We start from the raw sequence: 20,693 nt of genomic DNA on the forward strand, positions 1-20,693 counted from the left end.
TTGCGTAACAGAATCCGAAATGAGGATATCCGCAAAGAAACAAAGTCATAGCCCGAATGAAAAGTAAGCTGACGTGGCAATGGGCACGTCACATAGCTCGAAGAACCGACAAGTGATGAGGAAGAAAGGTTCTTGAGTGGCGTCCCGTACAGGTAAACGTAGTGTTGGATGACCTCCCACTAGATAGAGTGACAATCTCAAATGCATTGCAGGAAGTCAATTAATGCAAGTGGCTCAGGCCTGTTCCTTATGCAGTCTATATGGTAGGAGGACAAATAATGACTAATGATGATGATGGATTAATATAGGAAATACAAAAGATTAACAATTGTTGATGGAAACGTAATATAAAACTGTAGTTTTTTTTTTAATGGTTGATAATGGTATGGTAAACCCAAACCGCGCTATCCGTATACACCGGCGGGGCACCAGTGAAGGATGATAGGTGAGGATGATGCAGGTCAGTTAGCCCATCGTGACGAATTCAACAAGAATTGTTCACGTAATTCCAGGAACCACGTGGAGGTCGACCTAATAAGGCATATTGCTAGCAATGGGGTTGTCAGACTCCATTGACACTCTGAGTCTGACACTAGACACTCAGAGTGTCTAGTGTCTGAGTGTCCTATGTTTGAGTGTCTAGTGTCCAAGTATCTAGTGTCTGAGTGTCCAGTGTCGGAGTATCTGAGTGTCCAGTGTCTGAGTGTCCAGTGTCTGAGTGTCCAGTGTCTGAGTGTCTAGTGTCCAGTGTCTGAGTGTCTGAGTGTCCAGTGTCTGAGTGTCCAGTGTCTGAGTGTCTAGTGTCTGAGTGTCTAGTGTCTGATGTCTAGTGTCTAGTGTCTGAGTGTCTGAGTGTCTGAGTGTCTGAGTGTCTGAGTGTCTGAGTGTCTGAGTGTCTGAGTGTCTGAGTGTCTGAGTGTCTGAGTGTCTGAGTGTCTGAGTGTCTGAGTGTCTGGTGTCTGAGTGTCTGAGTGTCTAGTGTCTGAGTGTCAAGTGTCGGAGTGTCTAGTGTCTGAGTGTCCAGTGTCGGAGTGTCTAGTGTCTGAGTGTCTAGTGTATGAATGTCTGGTGTCTAGTGTCTGAGTGTCACAGTGTCTAGTATCTGAGTGTCCAGTATCAGAGTGTCTAGTGTCTAGTGTCCAGTGTCTAGTGTCTGAGTGTCTAGTGTCTGAGTGTCCAGTGTCTGAGTGTCTGAGTGTCCACACTGAGACACTCAGACACTAGACACTCAGACTCTAGACACTCAGACACTAGAGACTCAGACACTGGACACTCAGACACTGGACACTCAGACACTGGACACTCAGACACTGGACACTCAGACACTGGACACGCAGACACTGGACACTAGACAGACTGCGTGTCAGAAAAAAAAATAAGAGAGAAAATAAGTAGTGGCCCATTCTATTCTGGAACCATACAGCAATATATTGCTAGTAGGTCACAGTACTCTCTTTTTTTATTACAATCAATGGCGGATTTGCAGTCTTGGCTGCCCTAGGCCCCAGGCCATGTAATAAGTACCAGCCGCCCCTTTGTCAGTACATAATGAATTTACTTTTTAGCCAAGTTTAATCAAAATTGATTCATAAATTTATTTAACTATAATACTCGTATCTGCTAGTTTGCAGTTTTCCGATGTTTCTTTTAGTTATACGTACTTTGAATTATTTCTTGTTATCATTAGTGAATTTTTTGTCACGAATGGCCACCCTGGGCCCAGGCCTCCTGGCTGGACTTTAGGGCAAATCCGCCACTGATTACAATGCACATATTTTGGGCGTCTGTGTGTAAGATTAAGTAAATTGAAGAATTAAACTGATGAGAGCGTATCATAGCCCGTGTTGCGCGTCGGTTTATTGCTCTATGCCGGAGTTTATTACTTCCTTGTTCTTAGGCTCCATATATCACTTTTATTATTAGCGGGCAAAAATCTAGTATATATTAGATTTTTGCCCGCCACTTCGTTTGTGCGGATTTCAGAAGTAGAAGAACTAATCAAACAGATGGGATAGAAAATTAAAAAAATATATTATGCTTTAAGTTAGAACATCTGGAACGCCATCTGTGGAAACCACATTCAAATTGGTGTAATTGTTTTTTGCGTGATGACGGAATAAACAAATAGCTAGACGGACGGACGGACGAGCCAATTGACAAACAATTGCTAAAAATTATTGTATTAATCTATTGGTCTTATTAAGACTTCTTATATTATTTTTTCTTGATGTCTTCCATGTTAGTTCTTATTATTTAGTGTATAAGTTTTTATTTATCTCATATTTATTGTTAGTTATTAAAGTACACTACCAACCTCGTTCTCTCAATTCTTTTTTTTTTTATACAACTTACATATATTGGCAAACAAGCTGATGGCCCATCTGATGGAAAGTGGTAACCGTTGTCTATAGACATGAGCAGTACCATGGACAGAGTATACTGTTTCGCCCATGATACCCCCCATGCGTTGCCATTCCTGAGGACTCAGATGTTATTCCTCTGTACCCTGTAATTTCACGCCATATCCCAATATCCAAATAAAGATCCAAATAATCCCTTCAAACCGAAACACAGCCAAGCAAACACAAATGCTTCACGATAGAAACATGAATGGGACAAAGGTACCCAAGCAATCGACTTTTGTACAAAGTCTCCCTCTGATGAATTCTTCCTGCAACAAAAGACTTCGAGAAATTCGTCTTTGAGTTTGATTCTAAGGCAGGGCATATTTGAATATGGACGTTTAAAGATTCTCTAGTGAAATGGTGGCACGAGAACGTGACAAAATTGCAAAAATCGGAGCATAAAATTAAATTGTTGGCAGTTTGTAGTGGCCATATTTAATTTAGGTGTATGCGATAAGAGTCCATAAAAGGTGATAGACATCCCAGACTATGCACATGTCTCTCGAAAAATTTCATATAGGATTTCCATTAAGACACGTGAATATATTTAAAGTTACTAGATATGTTAAGTGTTATACACTTTTTGAAAGAAAATTATTTCTGGCTTTTTTTTATAACACGAGGGGGGGGGGGGGAACGAGGGGATGCGGCTACCTGATCGTAAGTGACTACCGACGCCCATTATCACCCGCAACATCAGAGGCATTGCAGGTATGCTGCCGGTTTTTTAAAAAGAAATATGCTCTTTTCTTGAAGTTTGTGATTAATAGTTAGAGTTATTTATGTATTTATTTAATTAGAGTTATTTTAATTTCGCTACCATTAGTTTGTGTGTGTCTGTCAACATTCAAAGATTGGCCACCACCATTACTACCAGAAGTTCTACAACCTTCCATATTAATAAAAGCTTATTTTTTTACATCAAAAAAGTTTTTTTTTTTTTGATGGATGATAATGGAATGTTTACCCCGCCTGCGCTATCAGTATACGCTGGCGGGGCACCAGTGAGAGATGATAGGTGAGGATGAAAAGGCAGGTCAGTTAGCCCATTGTGACGAATTCAATGATAAATTAGTTACGATGGTTTCCAGGGGGAACCGCGTGGAGGTCGACCTGATAAGGTATATTGATAGCGATGGGGACTAACCTCCCCATTACTAACAAACACTTCCCCCCATCAAAAAAATTTATGTTCACTTTTATACTTTATTCAAGCAGTATTATCCATTATTCTCATCTTCGTGTATAATTTAGTATATCTTATACATGTATAAGTGTATTTGTCATTTATATATATTTATTTGTCTATATATGTAAATTTTAGTGTACACAGTATATCAATTATTGCTAGTACCGCATTCGAGTATTCTAACACTTCCCTAGCTTGCTTTAAGCATTTTTTTTAATAATATTTATTGAATCCAAAAACATATGTTACAATTTTACATTTGTTCTCAAGGATTCCTTGTGTCGTGAAGTCTTAAGCCCTCTTCTACTTACAAAATTTATTAACTAATATATAACCAGAGGGAGACATTATACAAAAGTCGATTACTCGGGTAGCTCTGTCCCATTCGTGTTTCAACCGTGAAGCAGTTGTATTTGCATGGCTGTCTTTCGGTTTGAAGGATGGGTAGGATATGATTAGAATTTACTGGGTACAGAAGAATAACACCTGATTTCTCAGGAATGACAACGCATGGGGGGTATCATGGGCAAAACAGTATACTCTGTTATGTCCACGGTATTGCTCATGTCTATAGGCGACGGTTACCACTTTCCATCAGGTGGGCCGTCAGCTTGTTTGCCATTCTAAGTTGTATAAAAAAAAACATTAGATACATAAACAATTTGGATTTATACACATCTTTGCACTAAGTCCGTCTTGTACACGTACATGTACTACTAATAAAATAAATAAATATATATATATATATACGTAACAATATAACAAATTTAAATGTACGTAACATTTGTAGGATAAGTAAGGATTATTTTCGAGAGGGCTCCATTAATCCTGTTCCGAAGGCGAAGTGTGAATTCATGAATTATAATTAGTCATGACAACAATGAAGATGTCGGTTACAATTGAATATTTTAATATGCGTAACAGATATTAATAATTCTAATCACAGTACGCTTGTAACACTGAAATTTAATTAATAAACATTTATGGTAATAGTATTTGGTCTCGAGAGATTGATATTAAAACCAGCCGATTAAGCCCCGTGGGAAGATTCGTGAGTGTATTCAAAGATTTATAGTTCAGGATGTTTTTTTTTTTTATGTTTCGCTTCTGTTATTGTTAAATTTTCTTTCTGTATGCAAAATACGTAACTATTAAAGATAGAGGAAAAGAGATTGTTAGTAATGGAATCTAATAGGCCTATTGCTGGAGGAGAAGGGATTGTTAGTAATGCAGATTATCAGTTCCATTGCTAATATATATATATATATATATATATATATATACCCTAACAGGTCGACCTCCTCGTGGTCTCCCCTGGAAACCATCGTGCTGAATTCCAAGTGTATTCATCATGATGGGCTAACTGACCTGCCTTTTCATCCTCACCTATCATTTATCACTGGTGCCCCGCCAGCGTATATCGTTAGCGCAGGCGGGGTTACCATTCCATTATCATCCATTAAAAAAAATAGGCCTATTGCTAGCAATGTACCCTAACGGGTCGTCCTCAACTCACTTCATCCTGGAAAATATCGTGATCAATTTTTAATGAATTTACTACGATGGTTCAAATGACCTGCTTCATCCTCACTGGTTGCCCACCATTGTATATACTGATGACGCGAGCGAAATTACCATTCTAATTATTTATTTATTTATTATTTACATTCATTAAAAAAAATACTAAAGACAATAGTTATTTATTTTTTAAAACGTTTACGAAAGGCGTAGATTATCGATTTACCTGTATGTATTTGTGTGCGTTTGTTACGCTATATCCTATATACAATTTTGATTATTATTTTTCTAACAATAGAGTCTAGTTTTATTTTCATCCCATAATAAGAAGAAAGAAAGAAATAATTTTATTCAATGAAACTTAAATTTAAGCATTTTTAAAAGGCCTATTTTTATAATTCTACCGCCTATTCGAAACGCAAATACAGCCAAGAAGAACGATCAAAAAACTCAGCTATTGCTTTTTGCAATAAATCGAATTATATAAATTATGAATTTGTATAGAGACTAACTATTAAATAAAATCAAATCATAAAATTTAAGACATTAGCAAATAATTATATAATAATAAATTATTAAAATAAATCAGTTGCAGTAACCAGAGTGGATCAGTCCCTTAAGGTAGCACGTATTCACGAGTATGGCGGATTCGCCAACCATCATTGCGCTCAACAATATTTTAGGGAACTCAATAACCCGGCTCATCACGCCACCACCTGCCTGAACATTTCAGTGACCATGATTTACTCAAGGCACCAGTCATGTTATAGCTAAATTAAAATAATTTTATACTACACACTACAAAACAGTCACAGTATTCACGCATTTTTTTTTAATGAATAATAATGGAATGGTAACCCCACCCGCGCTATCGGTATACACCGGCGAGGCACTAGTGAAGGATGATAGGTGAGGATGAAACAGATCAGTTAGCCCATCGTGACGAATTCAACAAGAATTGTTCACGATGGTCTCCAGGGAGAACCACGTGGAGGTCGACCTAATAAGGCATATTGCTAGCAATGGGGCTGTCAAACTTCATTGCTAACAGTCCTTTTCCCGCAATATTCACGCATTATACGAATACAGAAAAGAGAAACATGCATTAATTTTGTTTTTGAAAATTGTAATAAAGTACAGATCATTCGAAAACAAAATATTTTTTTATAAGCTAATTCGAAAATAGCTTCAGTTTATTATAGCATATTATTGTATCACCCGTTAGCTGTCCGTTGTTGAACATAGGCCTCCTCCATAAGGAGGATTTCGCTAGTAGTTGTCACGCTTGTCAGGGGGATTGGCAACCGCAGTTTTTTTTTTATGAGTGAAACTGGTATGGCGCAGGCGGGGTTGCCTGCGCTAACGGGATACACTGGCGGAGCACCGGTGAAGGGTGATCGATGAAAATGAAAACAGATCATGATGAATTCATCAGGAATTAACCATGATAGTTTCCAGGGGGAACCGCGAGGAGATCGACCTGGTAATGCAGCAATGGGATTCTCAGTCTCCATTACTAACAATCCCTTTCCCCCCGGCAACCGCATTTTGGCTTTTGATGATGTTTTAAGATCGACGCTGCTGCCCATCCCTCCACCATAAGCTTCCTTAGTCACTCCTTACAACACCCACGGAAAGGAATGGTTGGCCCATTCTTTGTTCTATATTATTGCCGAGGCCTTCTATTATATCTTGTATATATCAATATTGTTATGTAAAAGTATTACTTCAGAAATATCCAGTTATATTCAGGTAATATGATAACTTTAAATATTATTTAGACCCATGTTCCTTGGAAGAAACCATTTAATTTCATAAAATAATTAATCCTTAAATTTGGATCGTTATCTATATATATACATCCATACTAATATTATAAAGACGTCAATTTGTGAGTTTGGATATTCGGGGTCTTAATCTCTAGAACGATTTAGTTGCTTCAATTTTTAAAATTCTTTCACAGTTTGAAAGGTATATTATTTCTAAGTGCTATAGACTATCTTTTATATTGGTAAGTACATATTTTCAATAATCAATCACAATAAATCTAACTGAAGTCAGCAAAAATTATATATTATGACGTGCACTGCCTGAACGGTTTGAAATAAAGGAATATATTTTTGCTATAGATTTTAGCAAATATATATTATTTTTAGATCTCCAAAAAAGTCTATGACACAATATATATCTAAATTAAATATCTCAGCCAAAAAGTAAAACAGTTTTTATGCTAAAAGTAAAATAAATTTTACAAGATTAAGTTTGGATACAGATTTAACGTATATTTTATTAATTCTTATAAAAACTCCTTATAAGTGAATAGGTGAATAAATAAGTAAATAAATAAACGCCTTGTAGTCCCGGCATAGAATAGGCCACACCTGCTTTCCCGTGGGTGTTATAACATTTTCCCTAACTGCTCCAAAGAGGGCAAGGGATGGGCAGCAGCGCCCCTTAAGGGGACGCTTAAGTTCAGCAATAGATCTCTTAAAACAGCTCTTAAAACATTGCCAAAGCCTAACTGCGGTTGCCAATCTACCTGTCAAGGGTGGCAAAACCCCCCAATGAGGACACTTATGTTCAGCAGTAGACAGTTAAAGACTAACACATGATGACGATAAAATAAATAAATAAAATGATTAAGGCTCTGGATATAGAACTAGTTAAAAACAGTTTTAACCTGTTATTAACAGTTATTCAACCGTTTTTCACATCTGCAAAGTCTAACTAAAGTAATACTGACGTCAGAACTTGCTCTTTTCAGTAGCTACCCACATACTTATATATATATGAATATATTATTTACATAGTTCAAAGTTTACACACATAATACATTAATGTAAACTATTTCACTCCACTAAGGCTGTGTTTATTATTTGCATTCTCCTAATGCAAATGTTAATTAGAATAGAGCAGTGGATACCTTTGAAGTAGCGTTCTTTACATTTCATACCTCAGGGGGCCAGCGAACTTTGTTAATTTAAACCTACCCACTGTAATTGTAATTCCATTATTTATCTTGTACTTGCAATATAAATTCACTGGAATCTTGTACTTCTTATAAAATGATAAATTTTGCCGGTAGTTTTTTTAATGGATTCAACTAGAATATTATTTTGTCTGAGCAAAGGTAAAGAATTGTTTGTTGATAAGATTGATATAGAATTATTGTATCAATAAATGTAAGCTAAGATGTAAAAATGAGTTTTTTCCTGTTTTAACGGCTTGTCCAATTTTTATACAGTTTGGTACACGTATAGTAATGGGCACGAAAATTAATATAGACTACTTTTTGTGCAACTAAATAATATTTTTCAGTCACGTAGGTACCAACGCAAACGAAGTTGTGGGCTCAGCTAGTATTATTTATATTATATATATTAATATTATAGAAGGGAAAGTTTTGATTTTTTACATGTTTCTTCGATTGTCTGTAAAGTTTGCTGGAAGAAGACTCTTGAGATAAGCTTCGCTTTGTACGTTTGATGACCTCTGTCATATTTTTATGTAATCTTAAAGCTTTTAAAGCTAATATAAAATATTAATATATCTTGCTATCTATCTATCCGTGCGAAGCAGAGACAGATCGCAAATATCATATAAGAATAAATATAAATTTATATGTATACTTATGGTGGGTTTATTGGCTCAATATAAAATTCGTTTTTACATTTTTCTATTTCAAAGATAAGTAATCTATTCCACAAAGTAAATACACTTTGATCAAGGAAAAATATTCTTGCAACTCCCCCGATAATCTCAAAGAGCATTCAGTAAGAATTCTTTTTCCGAATATTCAGCTATTAAAGCTCACTTGTGTACTTGTGTTGCATCTTTTTCCTGTTATATACAAAGAAAGTACCGATGTACATTCTGTACGATGTACATCGGTACTTTCTTTGTATATACAATAAATTTTATACAAAGAGTAATTTATACTTTAAATCTACTTTATAAACTCTCAACGTACTATAACGTTAAGGATTCCTTAAATCTGGTATCGGTGTTGATTAATAATGGATTGTTTAAAAAATATTACCAAACAAGAATTCTTATTTAAAATTAAAAAAATAAAATTATCGAAAAAAAAAGAAAAATCTGTACCAACGCACAACCATTCTTTGGAATCAACTTCCAGTAGCAGTATTTCCAAACCGATATGACATCGTAACCTTCAAGGAAAGAGTATATTCCGTTTTAAAAGGCCGGCAGCACACCTGCAATGCCGTTGGTATTGTGGGTGACCATGAGTGGCGGTAGTCACTTACCATCAGGTGAGCCGCATGCTCGTTTGCCCCCTGTGTTGTAGAAAAAAAAGACACTACATAGTACGAAGTATTTCTTTTTTGATCGGTGAAAATGGTATGATGACCCCGCCCCCGCGGTATACGCTGGCGGAGCACCAGTGAGATTGATATCGAGGTTTTCCCTAGAGACTACAGCATGGGGTTCTTCAAAAGGGGGGGTAAAGAGGTTTCTTCAGGGTCGGCAACATACCTCTGGTATTCTAGGTATTTATAGGCTACGGTAACCGTTTACCATCAGGTGGGCCGTATGCTTGTTTGCCACCCCAGTGGTATAAAAAAAATTATTTAAGATAAACTTATTAATTAACACTTTCGTTAAAAAGTATCAAAGTGCATAAAACAATTTATAATACAAAAATTAAAATAAATTATTATAACAGTATAGAAGAAATATTATCAAATTACCACTTTGGTACGCATTTATTTTTAATTTCGTCAAAATTAAAAATTTATTAAAAACATTATGTATTATGCTTGTAAATAAGATTTCTTTTAACTTGCAAAATGTTTCCTAAATCATCACTCAATCAATAAAGGCTTACTACCCATTCACGTGTACGCGTAGAGCAGTTATCGTAAATTCCGCGTCACCCACCGTGTGGAACCGTAAAATTCAATTACGATTAATGTCGCCAGCCATTTACATTTATGGAGGATATTACGAGAAATCATAAAAAATTACATAATGGAGAAATTTAATTAAAATTTATAATTTAAAATATTTCTAATAAATTAGTTTATCATAATGTAAAGTAGAAGGAGAAACAGTGTGATTAGAGAGAAGTGTGGACTTAAAGACGTTGTAGAGATAAAAATACTCGAGATAAAGGAATGTTGAATGGAGAGGATTTTTTTTTTATACAACTTAGAATGGCAAACAAGCTGACGACCCACCTGATGGACAATGGTAACCGTCGCCTATAGGCATGAGCAGTACCATGGACATAACAGAGTATACTGTTTCGCCCATGATACCCCCCATGCGTTGCCATTCCTGAGGACTCAGGTGTTATTCGTCTGTACCCAGTAAATTCACGCCATATTTCACCCTTCAAACCGAAACACAGTTATGCAAACACAACTGCTTCACGGTTGAAACACGAATGGGACAGAGGTACCCAAGCAATCGACTATTGTACAAAGTCTCCCTCTATAAGAGGAATTACGCAAGAAATTTATCGAGCAAGAATGAATGGAGATGTTGTTAGGGGCCGCTCTAGAGGATACGTTCCTCTTTTCGACCAAATAAACGACGTGTTGAAGAAAGGCCAAATTAAAAACACCTGTAGCCGGCTAACCTGGATGAAAATATTGATGCATGTGAAGGAAGCAAAAGAGGCTTGTTTAAATAGAAACATTTGGCATTCCATTGTTTATCTTTACCTTAATGGAAGATAGGTAAGACAGATATGTATGTATGTACCTATGTGAAATTATTGAGCAAATAATTATCGGTGTCAACCTAATTATTAATAATTTAATAATTAGGTTGACACCGGTATATGCCATAAAAATGCAAATACTAGGCACAATTTTATCCTTTAATTCCATACTTTATATGTGGCAACATTAGTCACCCTTGACCGAGAAGTATGGTTGCTGTCGCAATAAATCGGTCTTATTCTTAGCTATAATTTCTGTTTCGTTAAATTTCAGACATAAAACGGCCCATAAATATACTTGGCGGGGATAAACTCGCGGGAAACTCGGATATTATTGTAATCCCTTTACTTCCTACCAAACATACTTTCAAGAGTAGGGTAGCATGTTTTTTACTTACATATATGTATTTTTTTTTTTCTTAAAAATATGTCATTTAAAATAACATTTAAGTGATCTCTTAATAGAACGCAGTTGATCTTTATCCTGTATACAATAATATAAATATATAATGTATATAGACAGTCTATGTTCACATGGCACGCCCCAACACCTTTTTACTTCAATGTGTATTGTTGCTGGTTGTATTGATACGACAAGGTTTGTGAAAATGTATATTTCCAATGGCTCGGTTATAACTGGCAAAATCTATACTTATAATAAATCTGTAGAGAGGTCAATTCTGTACATTAAATATATTTCCAAAATAACTATCAGGGGGTGATTAGTGATCGATACTGATGCCAAAAATGCAATCAGTAAAATTTTTGTCTGTCTGTTTGTATGTTCGTTATAGAAACAAAAACTACTCGACGGATTTTAACGAAACTTAGTACAATTATTCTTCATACTCCTGGACAGGTTATAGTATACTTTTCATCACGCTACGATCAATAGGAGCAGAGCAGTGAAGGGAAATGTTGAGAAAACAGGAGAAGTTACTCCATTTTTAAGTTTCCGTCGCGTGTGCAGTCTTAATGGCCACTTTTTAAAATGTAAAAATGCCCACCCGTGCGACGCCGGGTCGGGCCGCTAGTTAAGAAATAAAAATGATCTTATATACTAAATACAAATATAGGAATCTAATACAAAACTGGCGGGGCGACACATTGACCTAAGCACGTGCAGTGCTAAATTAACAATTTCTTAGTAAACCAACAATTTTATTGCACTGCACGCATGAACATAGATATGGCTCCATATGTATGACTATATACAGACATTGCTGCTCTGTTTGTGTTTGTGAGGAGACGTCTTCAGTGGTTCGGCCACAGAAGTATTATATTCCTTGGTCGAAACCTCTTAAATATTCTTACTCACACATTCTTAATAATTTGGATTTTCGATGGGAACGCCATGTTATTGCAAACAATCTATAAGTTTTATTTATGCTACTTAGATAATAGCAAACAAGCTGACGGCCCATCTGATGGAAAGTGGTAACGGTCGCCTATAGACATGAGCAGTGCCATGGACATAATGGAATATACTATTTCGCCCATGATACCCCCCATGCGTTGCCATTCCTGAGGATTTAGGTATTATTCCTCTGTACCCTGTAAATTCACTGCCATATCCCATCCTTCAAACCGAAACACGAATAGGACAAAGGTGCCTAAGCAAACGACTTTTGTACAAAGTTTTCCTCTAGTATAGATATTTGCAGATATATGAACCAACATTTTAGAAATGCTATCATCCCTAATTATGTATCGGTTTATGTGTATTTGTATTATACATAATCAGTTTATCTGTTCGCCGTATAGTCCTGACATAGAATGGGACGCCTCTTTTTTTTCCGTGCGTGTCGTAAAAAGCGACTAAGGAAATTTAATGGTCGACAAATGGTCGGCAGCGTCCCTCTTAAAACATCACCAAAGCCTAACTGCAGTTGCCAACTTGCCTGCTAAATGTGGCAACTGGACAGCAATGGACAGTTGAAACATAAAACAAGGAAATAAAAAAAGAATAAACGATTCAAAAGCATCTACCATTCTGTGCTTAAATGAAGCCGCAATTTCAGAGGGAGACTTTGTACAAAAGTCCTCTGTCCGCTGTCCCATTCGTGTTTCTACCATGAATCAGTTATGTTCGCATGGCTGTGTGTGTGTGTGTCTTCGGTTTGAAGGGATATGGCAGTAAATTTATAGGGTACACAGGAATAACACCTGAATCCTCAGGAATGACAACGCATGGGCGAAGCAGTGTACTCTGTTGTGTCCATAATACTACTAATAGGTAACGGTTGCCACTTTCCATCAGCTGAGCCGTCAGTTTGTTTGATATTTTAAGTTGCATAAAAAAAAATATACAGGTATGTGTGTACGTCGTGCACGTGTGTGTGTTGCAATGTTCTGTGAAATAGGTATGTAATAGAAAAAAAAACCTAAGAACAAGGAATTACATTGTTCTTTGAAAAAACTGACTTATATTTGAAGTTAAGAAGTCATATCAAACTTTGTATTGACGTACCGTACTCGTGAATTGACTTATCAACTGAGGCACAAGAAAAAAAATGTTTCCATTTATATTTCTCCGTATTGTGCAAAGTTTCTATATACAAGTCTGCTGTTGTTGATATACGAATGCTGGTCCTTTTTTTTATTCGTAGATATTTGTATATTATTTTTTTTATATATTTTATCTGAATCAAAATCTGTTGTTTGTTGATATTTTGTTTTTTATTTATTCATTTGTATTTAATTTTTCTTAATATTTTCTACGATATTCACAGAAAAAATAATTAATTCTCACCGTACTGGTTACGCTTCAAACTCTTTTCTCCTACATTCTTCACGACTCTGGAACGCGCTTCCTGATGCCATTAAGAGACTACCGACTAAACCGTTTTTCAAAAAAAGTGTTCACGCTCACTTTTTATTTTTATCCGAGCAATAATTGATTTATATTATTCCCAAATTCGTGTATATATCATATATGTGTAAGTATATTTGTTATTTATATATATTTATTCGTTTATATATGTAATTTTAGTATGTTGTATATCAATAATTAGTAGTACCGCATTCGAGTATTCCGACACTTCCCTATGGTTGACTGGGAGAGAATGCTTTTAGCATTAAGTCCGCCATGTACACATATTTGTACTAATGAATAAATAAATAAATAAGAAAAGAAGTTCATATCTAGAACTGAAATTTTTTTATCTGTTGGGCTGTTAGCTAGTTCGCTATTTCATGTACCATAAAAATAGAAAAAGGAAACCAATAATACATATATAATATAGATTTACTATATCAATTTTGAAACAGTTTTATTTTATTTCCTGTGGATACCTATAATAACCGTGGGTGTCGTAAGAGGTGACTAAAGGGATCTAATGGTCAAATGACGAGCAGCAGCGTCCCTCTTAAAACATCACTGAAAATTGTTCTGCGTTGCCAACCTGCCTGCCAAGCGTGGCAACTACTGGCAAAATATCTCCAATAGTAAACTGCCATAATTTCCTTATAACGGAGGGAAGGGATTGTTAGTAACAGAGAGGTTACATCCCATCGTAACTAATTTATCGTTGAATTCGTCACGATTGGCATTAGCCTGCTTTTTCATCCTCACCTATCTATCACCTCTCACTGGTTCTCCGCCAGTATATACCGATAACGCAGGTGGGGGTTACCACGCTATTTTCATCCATAAAAAAACTTCCTTATGACGGTCTATATGGAAGATCTATTTTGAACAGCTTACAGATAATGGCACATATAATGATATATGATAGACAAATAGATAGAAGAATGCACATAAAAGAATCAGTCTTAGAACTATCGTAATAAGGAAAAATAAAAAACAAACATGTGTAACGGGGGGAAAGGGTTTGTTAGTAATGGAGACTAAGAATCCCATTGCCAGCAATATACCCAACTAGGTCGACCTAATCGCGGTTCCCCCTGGAAACTATCATGATTAATTCCTGATGAATTCATCATGATGGGCTAACTGGCCTGTTTTCATTCTCATTTATCACCCTTCACTGGTGCTCCGCTAGCGTATTCCGTTAGCGCGGGCAGGGTTACCATTCTATTTTCACCCACCAAAAAAAAAAAAAAACATGTGTAACGAAATATCTTTATTGGATAATTAAACAATGATTATAGCCATTAATAATTAAGGAAACCAACACGTATTAAAGAACAAAGGGTTCATTTCTATCAAGGACAATGGATATTCGACCTCCGGGAAGTAAATGAAAGATTTCTTCGCGTCGCAGTCGCATCCTACATCAAGATTAGCCAAACACGAGCACATTGGTGACTTTTTTGCATGGCATGTATCACAAACTTTCGCCGTGTCCTTGAAGCAGCTACAAGCAGGTAGTCCGCAATTACACAGCTGATTAGAAGTAGCGGAACAAGCGCTTGGGCAGCTGATTACGCCGCTTACAGATTCAGCGAAAGCGCACGGACATGTAGACTGGAAAGTGCAGGGTTCTCTGTAGCTAGCGAGGCAGGCTGCATCAATATCCTGGAAAAGAAATATGTTCAATCTCTGCTACTATTGTAGTGTTATTATTTTGTAGTACTTTAGGCGAAAGCATATACAGACGGTTTCTGGCCATTATGAGAAGGAGAACTGCCTCCTAGTAGCGTAAGATCCGCGACAACGCCAACAGCATCCTGAAGGTAATTGCAGAGAAGCCAGACTGTCCATTCCGGAAGCAGTGGAGCGCTACATATAGCGATGTTCCCGTGGTCCCCTCTGAAAACCATCGTGTTGAATACCAGGTGTATTCATCGCGATGATCTGACCTGCTTTTATATCTTCAATTGTTATCCCTCAGTGGTGCCTTGCCAGCGTATACCGTTAGCTCAGGTGGAGTTACCATGGTGGAGTTTATAAATAAATAAATAAAATAAAATAAATAAATTCCATTATTATCCATTAAAAAAAGAAAAACCTAGTAGTTAGGTCGTAATGTCAATTACTATAAAAACTGTATACGTACAGAAAACCTCTATGTTAAACAATTTTGTGATTAAACCGTTATATATGCCAAAAAATAATAAACTGACTTCCACATTTATATCATTAATAAAGATTACATTTAAACTTTGATATTACAATTTATAACAGATAATAAAGGTGCTTATATCTGTACGTTTTATAGATACCTGATCACAGAAGCAATGTGATACTTGATTGAAAAATATATGGCTCATAAAATACACATAATAATGACTATAAAATATTTTATATGGAAATAAATAATGTATTGTCAACAACGTTATATTACTCTTTTCCTACAGGGAGTTAGTTGGATCTATAAATATTTATTGCAACACTTCAGAGTTTCTATTGACTCAGGAAGGATGACGGTAGATAGCACAACTTATCGGGGGGAAAGGGATTGTTGGCAATGGAGTTTGACAGCCCCATTGCTAACAATATGCCCTATTAGGTCCGACCTTCACGTGGTTCCCCTGGAAACCATCGTGAACAATTCTTGTTGAATTCGTCACGATGGGCTAACTGACCTGCTTCATCCTCACCTATCATCCTTCACTGGTGCCCTGACGGTGTATACCGATTGCGCGGGTGGGGTTACCATTCCATTATCACCCATTTAAAAAAAGCACAACTTGTAAGACTGGGGGAAGAAGAAATTGTTAGTAATGGGGATTAGTAGCCCCATTGCTAGCGATATACCCTGCCAGGTCGACTTCTTCGCGGTACCCCCTGGAAACCATAGTGATTGATTTATTGTTATATTCATCAGGGTGGGCTAACTGACCTGCTTCATCCTCACCTATCATCTCTCACTGATTCTGATTCATTTTCATAAAACTTCAATAGGACCAATCTGAAAGTGTATCCTATAAGATAAAAAAGATTTTTCCAAACCGGTTCATAAATTACAGAGTTATGAGATGATAAATATAAAAAATCTACCGAATTGAGAACTTCCTTCTGTTTTATAGTCGGTTAAAATATGTGAATTACTTTCATAAATTTATAAAAGAATAATGAACTGATGAAAAATTGATGAAAATATTAATTAATAAAAAATTTTAAATTACAGATAAATATATCGGTATTTTTAATATTACGATTTATAATTAGTAATTATATATAAATGCATAGACACCGTTCCTTAGTATATAAAATGTTTCAAGTTTTTATTTTTTAATTATTTGACATCACCAGAATAAGTTTACCTACTTATAATTTTATATACATTTTATTTATTATTACTATATTTATTTATGTTACACTTTATTGCACCAAAAAAAAAGGGTTTAATATTAATATACATAACAGATACAAATGGCGGCCTTATTATCTTATATTATATTATATGGTTATTTAAAAGGCCTTCAACTTATTTTACCTTACCTTCAAAATGTATTATAATAATATATAATCTTACAATCACAAAATATATACTAAAGATATATGTAAAATAATAAACTCACTATCTTTACATACCTTTAAAAAACAAACCGCAAATACGATCAAAATGAAACGAAACATTTTTAAAAAAATATTTTGTGCGATTCCACTTTGTACATTGATCCGATCAATGTATATATATAACAGGTGAAGTTGTAAGCCTATATATACATTAAAGTAAATATATGTACTTAAATTATCGTTAAAAACAATTGAAAATTGTGAAAGTACAATGTTGTAATACTAGGTCAACTGATATGTATGTATAAATGGACACACGTCTATTAATTGTGATAAAAATTGTAACAGGTTGTAAGTGTAATACAGTTTTCTTGCTTAATAACTGTATTCATTCATTTATCATTAATATGTTGAGCAATTGTTTAATCCATTATCGGACTATCACATATTAAAAAAAAACCACTCTTGCTGTTCTAATAAAGAAAATAAGACCACATTCTCTGTCTCTTTCACTTTATTTTATGGAGATTCTAACCCAATTTTTTTACTTTTTTGTATAATTTTTCAAAAATTTTCTATCCTACAAATCCTGTACCAACAATTAGAAACGTAAAAGAAATAACCAAATACGAGTAGCCGTTCTGAAGCAATACTTTTACAATACATTGGACAAATGAGAGGGAAAAGGATTGTTGGTAGAGAGGACTAGTGGCACCATTGCTAGCAATATTTCCTATCAGGTGGACCTCCACGCGGACCCCTGTAAACCATCGTGATTGATTCATTGTTGAATTCGATGACCAACTTACCTGCTTTATCCTCACTTATCATCCCTTCCTGGTGCCCCTTCTGGGTCGTAAGGTCGTATACCGTAGCACAAGCAGGGTTACCATGCCATTATCATCTATTAAAAAAAATGTGCAATTGATTTTTATTTATACCCATTCATTATACTAATACGCCATGTGGTCCCGGCATAGAATACCACCCCTTTCTTTCCCGCGGGTGTCGTAAGAGTCAACTAAAAGAACTCAATGGTCATAAGATGGGCAGCGGTATCCCTTTTAAAACATCACCAAAGACTAACTAAGGGTGCCAATCTGCTTGCTAAGCGTGGCAACTACTGACAAAACTCCACTTATGGGGAAGGCTTATGTCCAGCAGTTAACAGTTAATGGCTGAAATAATAATAAAAAAACTAATACTAAATGTAGCGGAATAAAACAAAAAAATTTTAAACAACTAAAAAGTGATATTCCGAAAACAATATCAAGTTCAATAAAATCCTTTAACTTTATATTATTAAATAAATTCAATAGTAAATTGCGTCCAAGGTAGATTTGCTAGTTAAAAATATAACTATGTACATAACTGAGCCACCGTTGCATCCAATGCAGAATTTTCTTGCAAACTACGACAGAATATTTTATGAAAGTTCTCGTTATTATCTCAAAACAAAAGCTTCTTAAGCTATTAAGGATAAAGTGGAGCTAATTGAAGCAGGTAAGTTTTGGTTAAGTAGCCGGCATTTTAATTTACTTCCATCTTTTCTGTTTAGTAAACCCTCTAAGGCTTTATCTTTCCTTTGTACATTTAAAAGTTAATTTCATCATAATAAATAACTCCGCATACGTAGGTAGATTCATTCAGATTTAAATATTCTTTTTATTTATTTATTTAAACCTTAATAATTATTAAAATGTCATACTAAAGACGGATTTAATGCTATAGGCATTCTCACTTAGGTTGACTTCTAAACCTTTAGAATGTCATGTACTCGTTGGCGGTTTTAAAATAAAATTATTTATATTTTAGTCTACTTCTTATCATTTAAGCGTTTCCTCTTGTCGGTGTCGCAACTAATTCATGCATCTTCTTCCAGCCAGTTCTATCCCAGGCCATTTTTTTTTATACAAATTAGAATGGCAAACAAGCTGTATGGCCTACCTGATGGAAAGTGGTAGCCGTCGCCTACAGACATGAGCAGCAGTACCATGGACATAACACAGTATACTGTTTTGCCCATGATACCCCCCATGCATTGTTATTCCTGACAACTCAGGTGTTATTCCTCTGTACCCTGTAAATTCACGCCATATCCCATCCTTCAAACCGAAACACAGCCATGCAAAACACAACTGCTTTACGGTTGAAACACAACGGACAGAGGTACCCAAGCAAACGACATTTGTACAAAGTCTCTCACTGGTAAAATTTCTTATCCAATATATAACATGAAAAAGAAGAACCCGTTCGTAGTAAATATAGATATCGCATTAATGTCCAGAAAACTCAGTATATAGATATCAAATATTATGCATTTCTATCGCTTATATATTGTGACGGTCTGCAAACACTTAACTTGGGCATAAGCCTGGTTGGGCAATGTGCTTGTTTAGTTTGCAGTGTCCAGTGAGAATTAATTTCTTAGAGTAATTTTCCGAAACCCCCTAATTAGGTCTTTCGAGTGATTTAATTCTGGCAACAAGAGCTAGCTATTATTTGCTGCTTCTAATCTTTCAAATTTTATCAGACAGTAAGCAAACTGTTGGGCGTCCATCCGTTAAAGTTATATTAAAATACTAGCTGACCCCGTAAACGTTATTTTACCACTTATCGCGAAATATAAAAATCTCGATTAAAATACATGGGTTGATCGTAAAACAATGAAAATTTAAAGTTGTATGTATTTTTCAATGCTAAATTATAACAAAATAAAATTAAAAAAAAATTTACAAAAAAATAAAAATAATATTTTGGGGTGGGTCACCCTTATCATTGAGGGGTATGAAAAATAGATGTTGGCCGATTCTCAGACCTACACAATATGCACACAAAATTTCAAATATCGGTAAAGCCGTTTCGGAGGAGTTTGGTAACAAACACTGTGACACGAGAATTTTATATATAAGATAAACTACGCAAAATTCTAATAGAAGGAGATTTAATCCACGTGGCAAAAAGTTAGAAGCTATACAAAGCTCCTAATTCAGTTATAGTGAGTACAATTCCCCTGTATTTCGCTAGCGACACGAGAAAATGTGCCAATACAATTATTTTATGAACGCACTCAAATTTAACGTTGCTTTCAAAAAGTTTAATTCAATTTGACAATCTTTACAAAGGATTTTTTACACTCCTTTGTAAAAGAATTCATGAAAGAATAAGGAAGACGTATATACGTACGTATATTCGTTTAGGTTCATTACTTTCCGAAGGCGATATGTATGTACTTATATGTAGATAATTTGTTTTTGTCTTTTCAATTGACTTTAAAATTAAGATTCTGTTCCACGAAAAACCGACTTCAATTGTGGCAAAAGAGTTATTTGGGCTTAAAAACTAAACTATTGAACTGATTTCGATAAAATTTCTGTGGAACCATAACATGTCTGCGAGTAAATTTTTTTTAGGAAAAAATCTGTTTTCCCAATCGGTTTATAACAGACGGAGTTATGAGGTAATAAACATAAAAGAAAAACACAACCGAATTGAAAAGAGGTTCTTCTTTTTTTTTAAATATAC

At 35.4% G+C, this 20,693-nt stretch overlaps 1 protein-coding gene across 1 annotated transcript; it reads right to left on the reverse strand.

Moving 5' to 3' along the window:
- Positions 1-14,873: 14,873 nt before the first annotated feature.
- LOC128202242 (uncharacterized) lies at positions 14,874-17,360 on the reverse strand. Its single transcript, XM_052901831.1, has 2 exons — positions 17,244-17,360; positions 14,874-15,281 (listed from the first exon to the last, which is right to left on the reverse strand). The coding sequence occupies exons 1-2, from the start codon at positions 17,286-17,288 to the stop codon at positions 14,925-14,927; spliced, it is 402 nt and encodes a 133-aa protein (XP_052757791.1). The 5' UTR covers positions 17,289-17,360; the 3' UTR covers positions 14,874-14,924.
- Between the last annotated feature and the right edge of the window lie 3,333 nt (positions 17,361-20,693).

The sequence above is a fragment of the Galleria mellonella genome, unplaced genomic scaffold (genome assembly GCF_026898425.1).
Source record: "Galleria mellonella isolate WM207_F2 unplaced genomic scaffold, CSIRO_AGI_GalMel_v1 utg803, whole genome shotgun sequence".
Classification (NCBI taxonomy): Eukaryota; Metazoa; Arthropoda; class Insecta; order Lepidoptera; family Pyralidae; genus Galleria; species Galleria mellonella.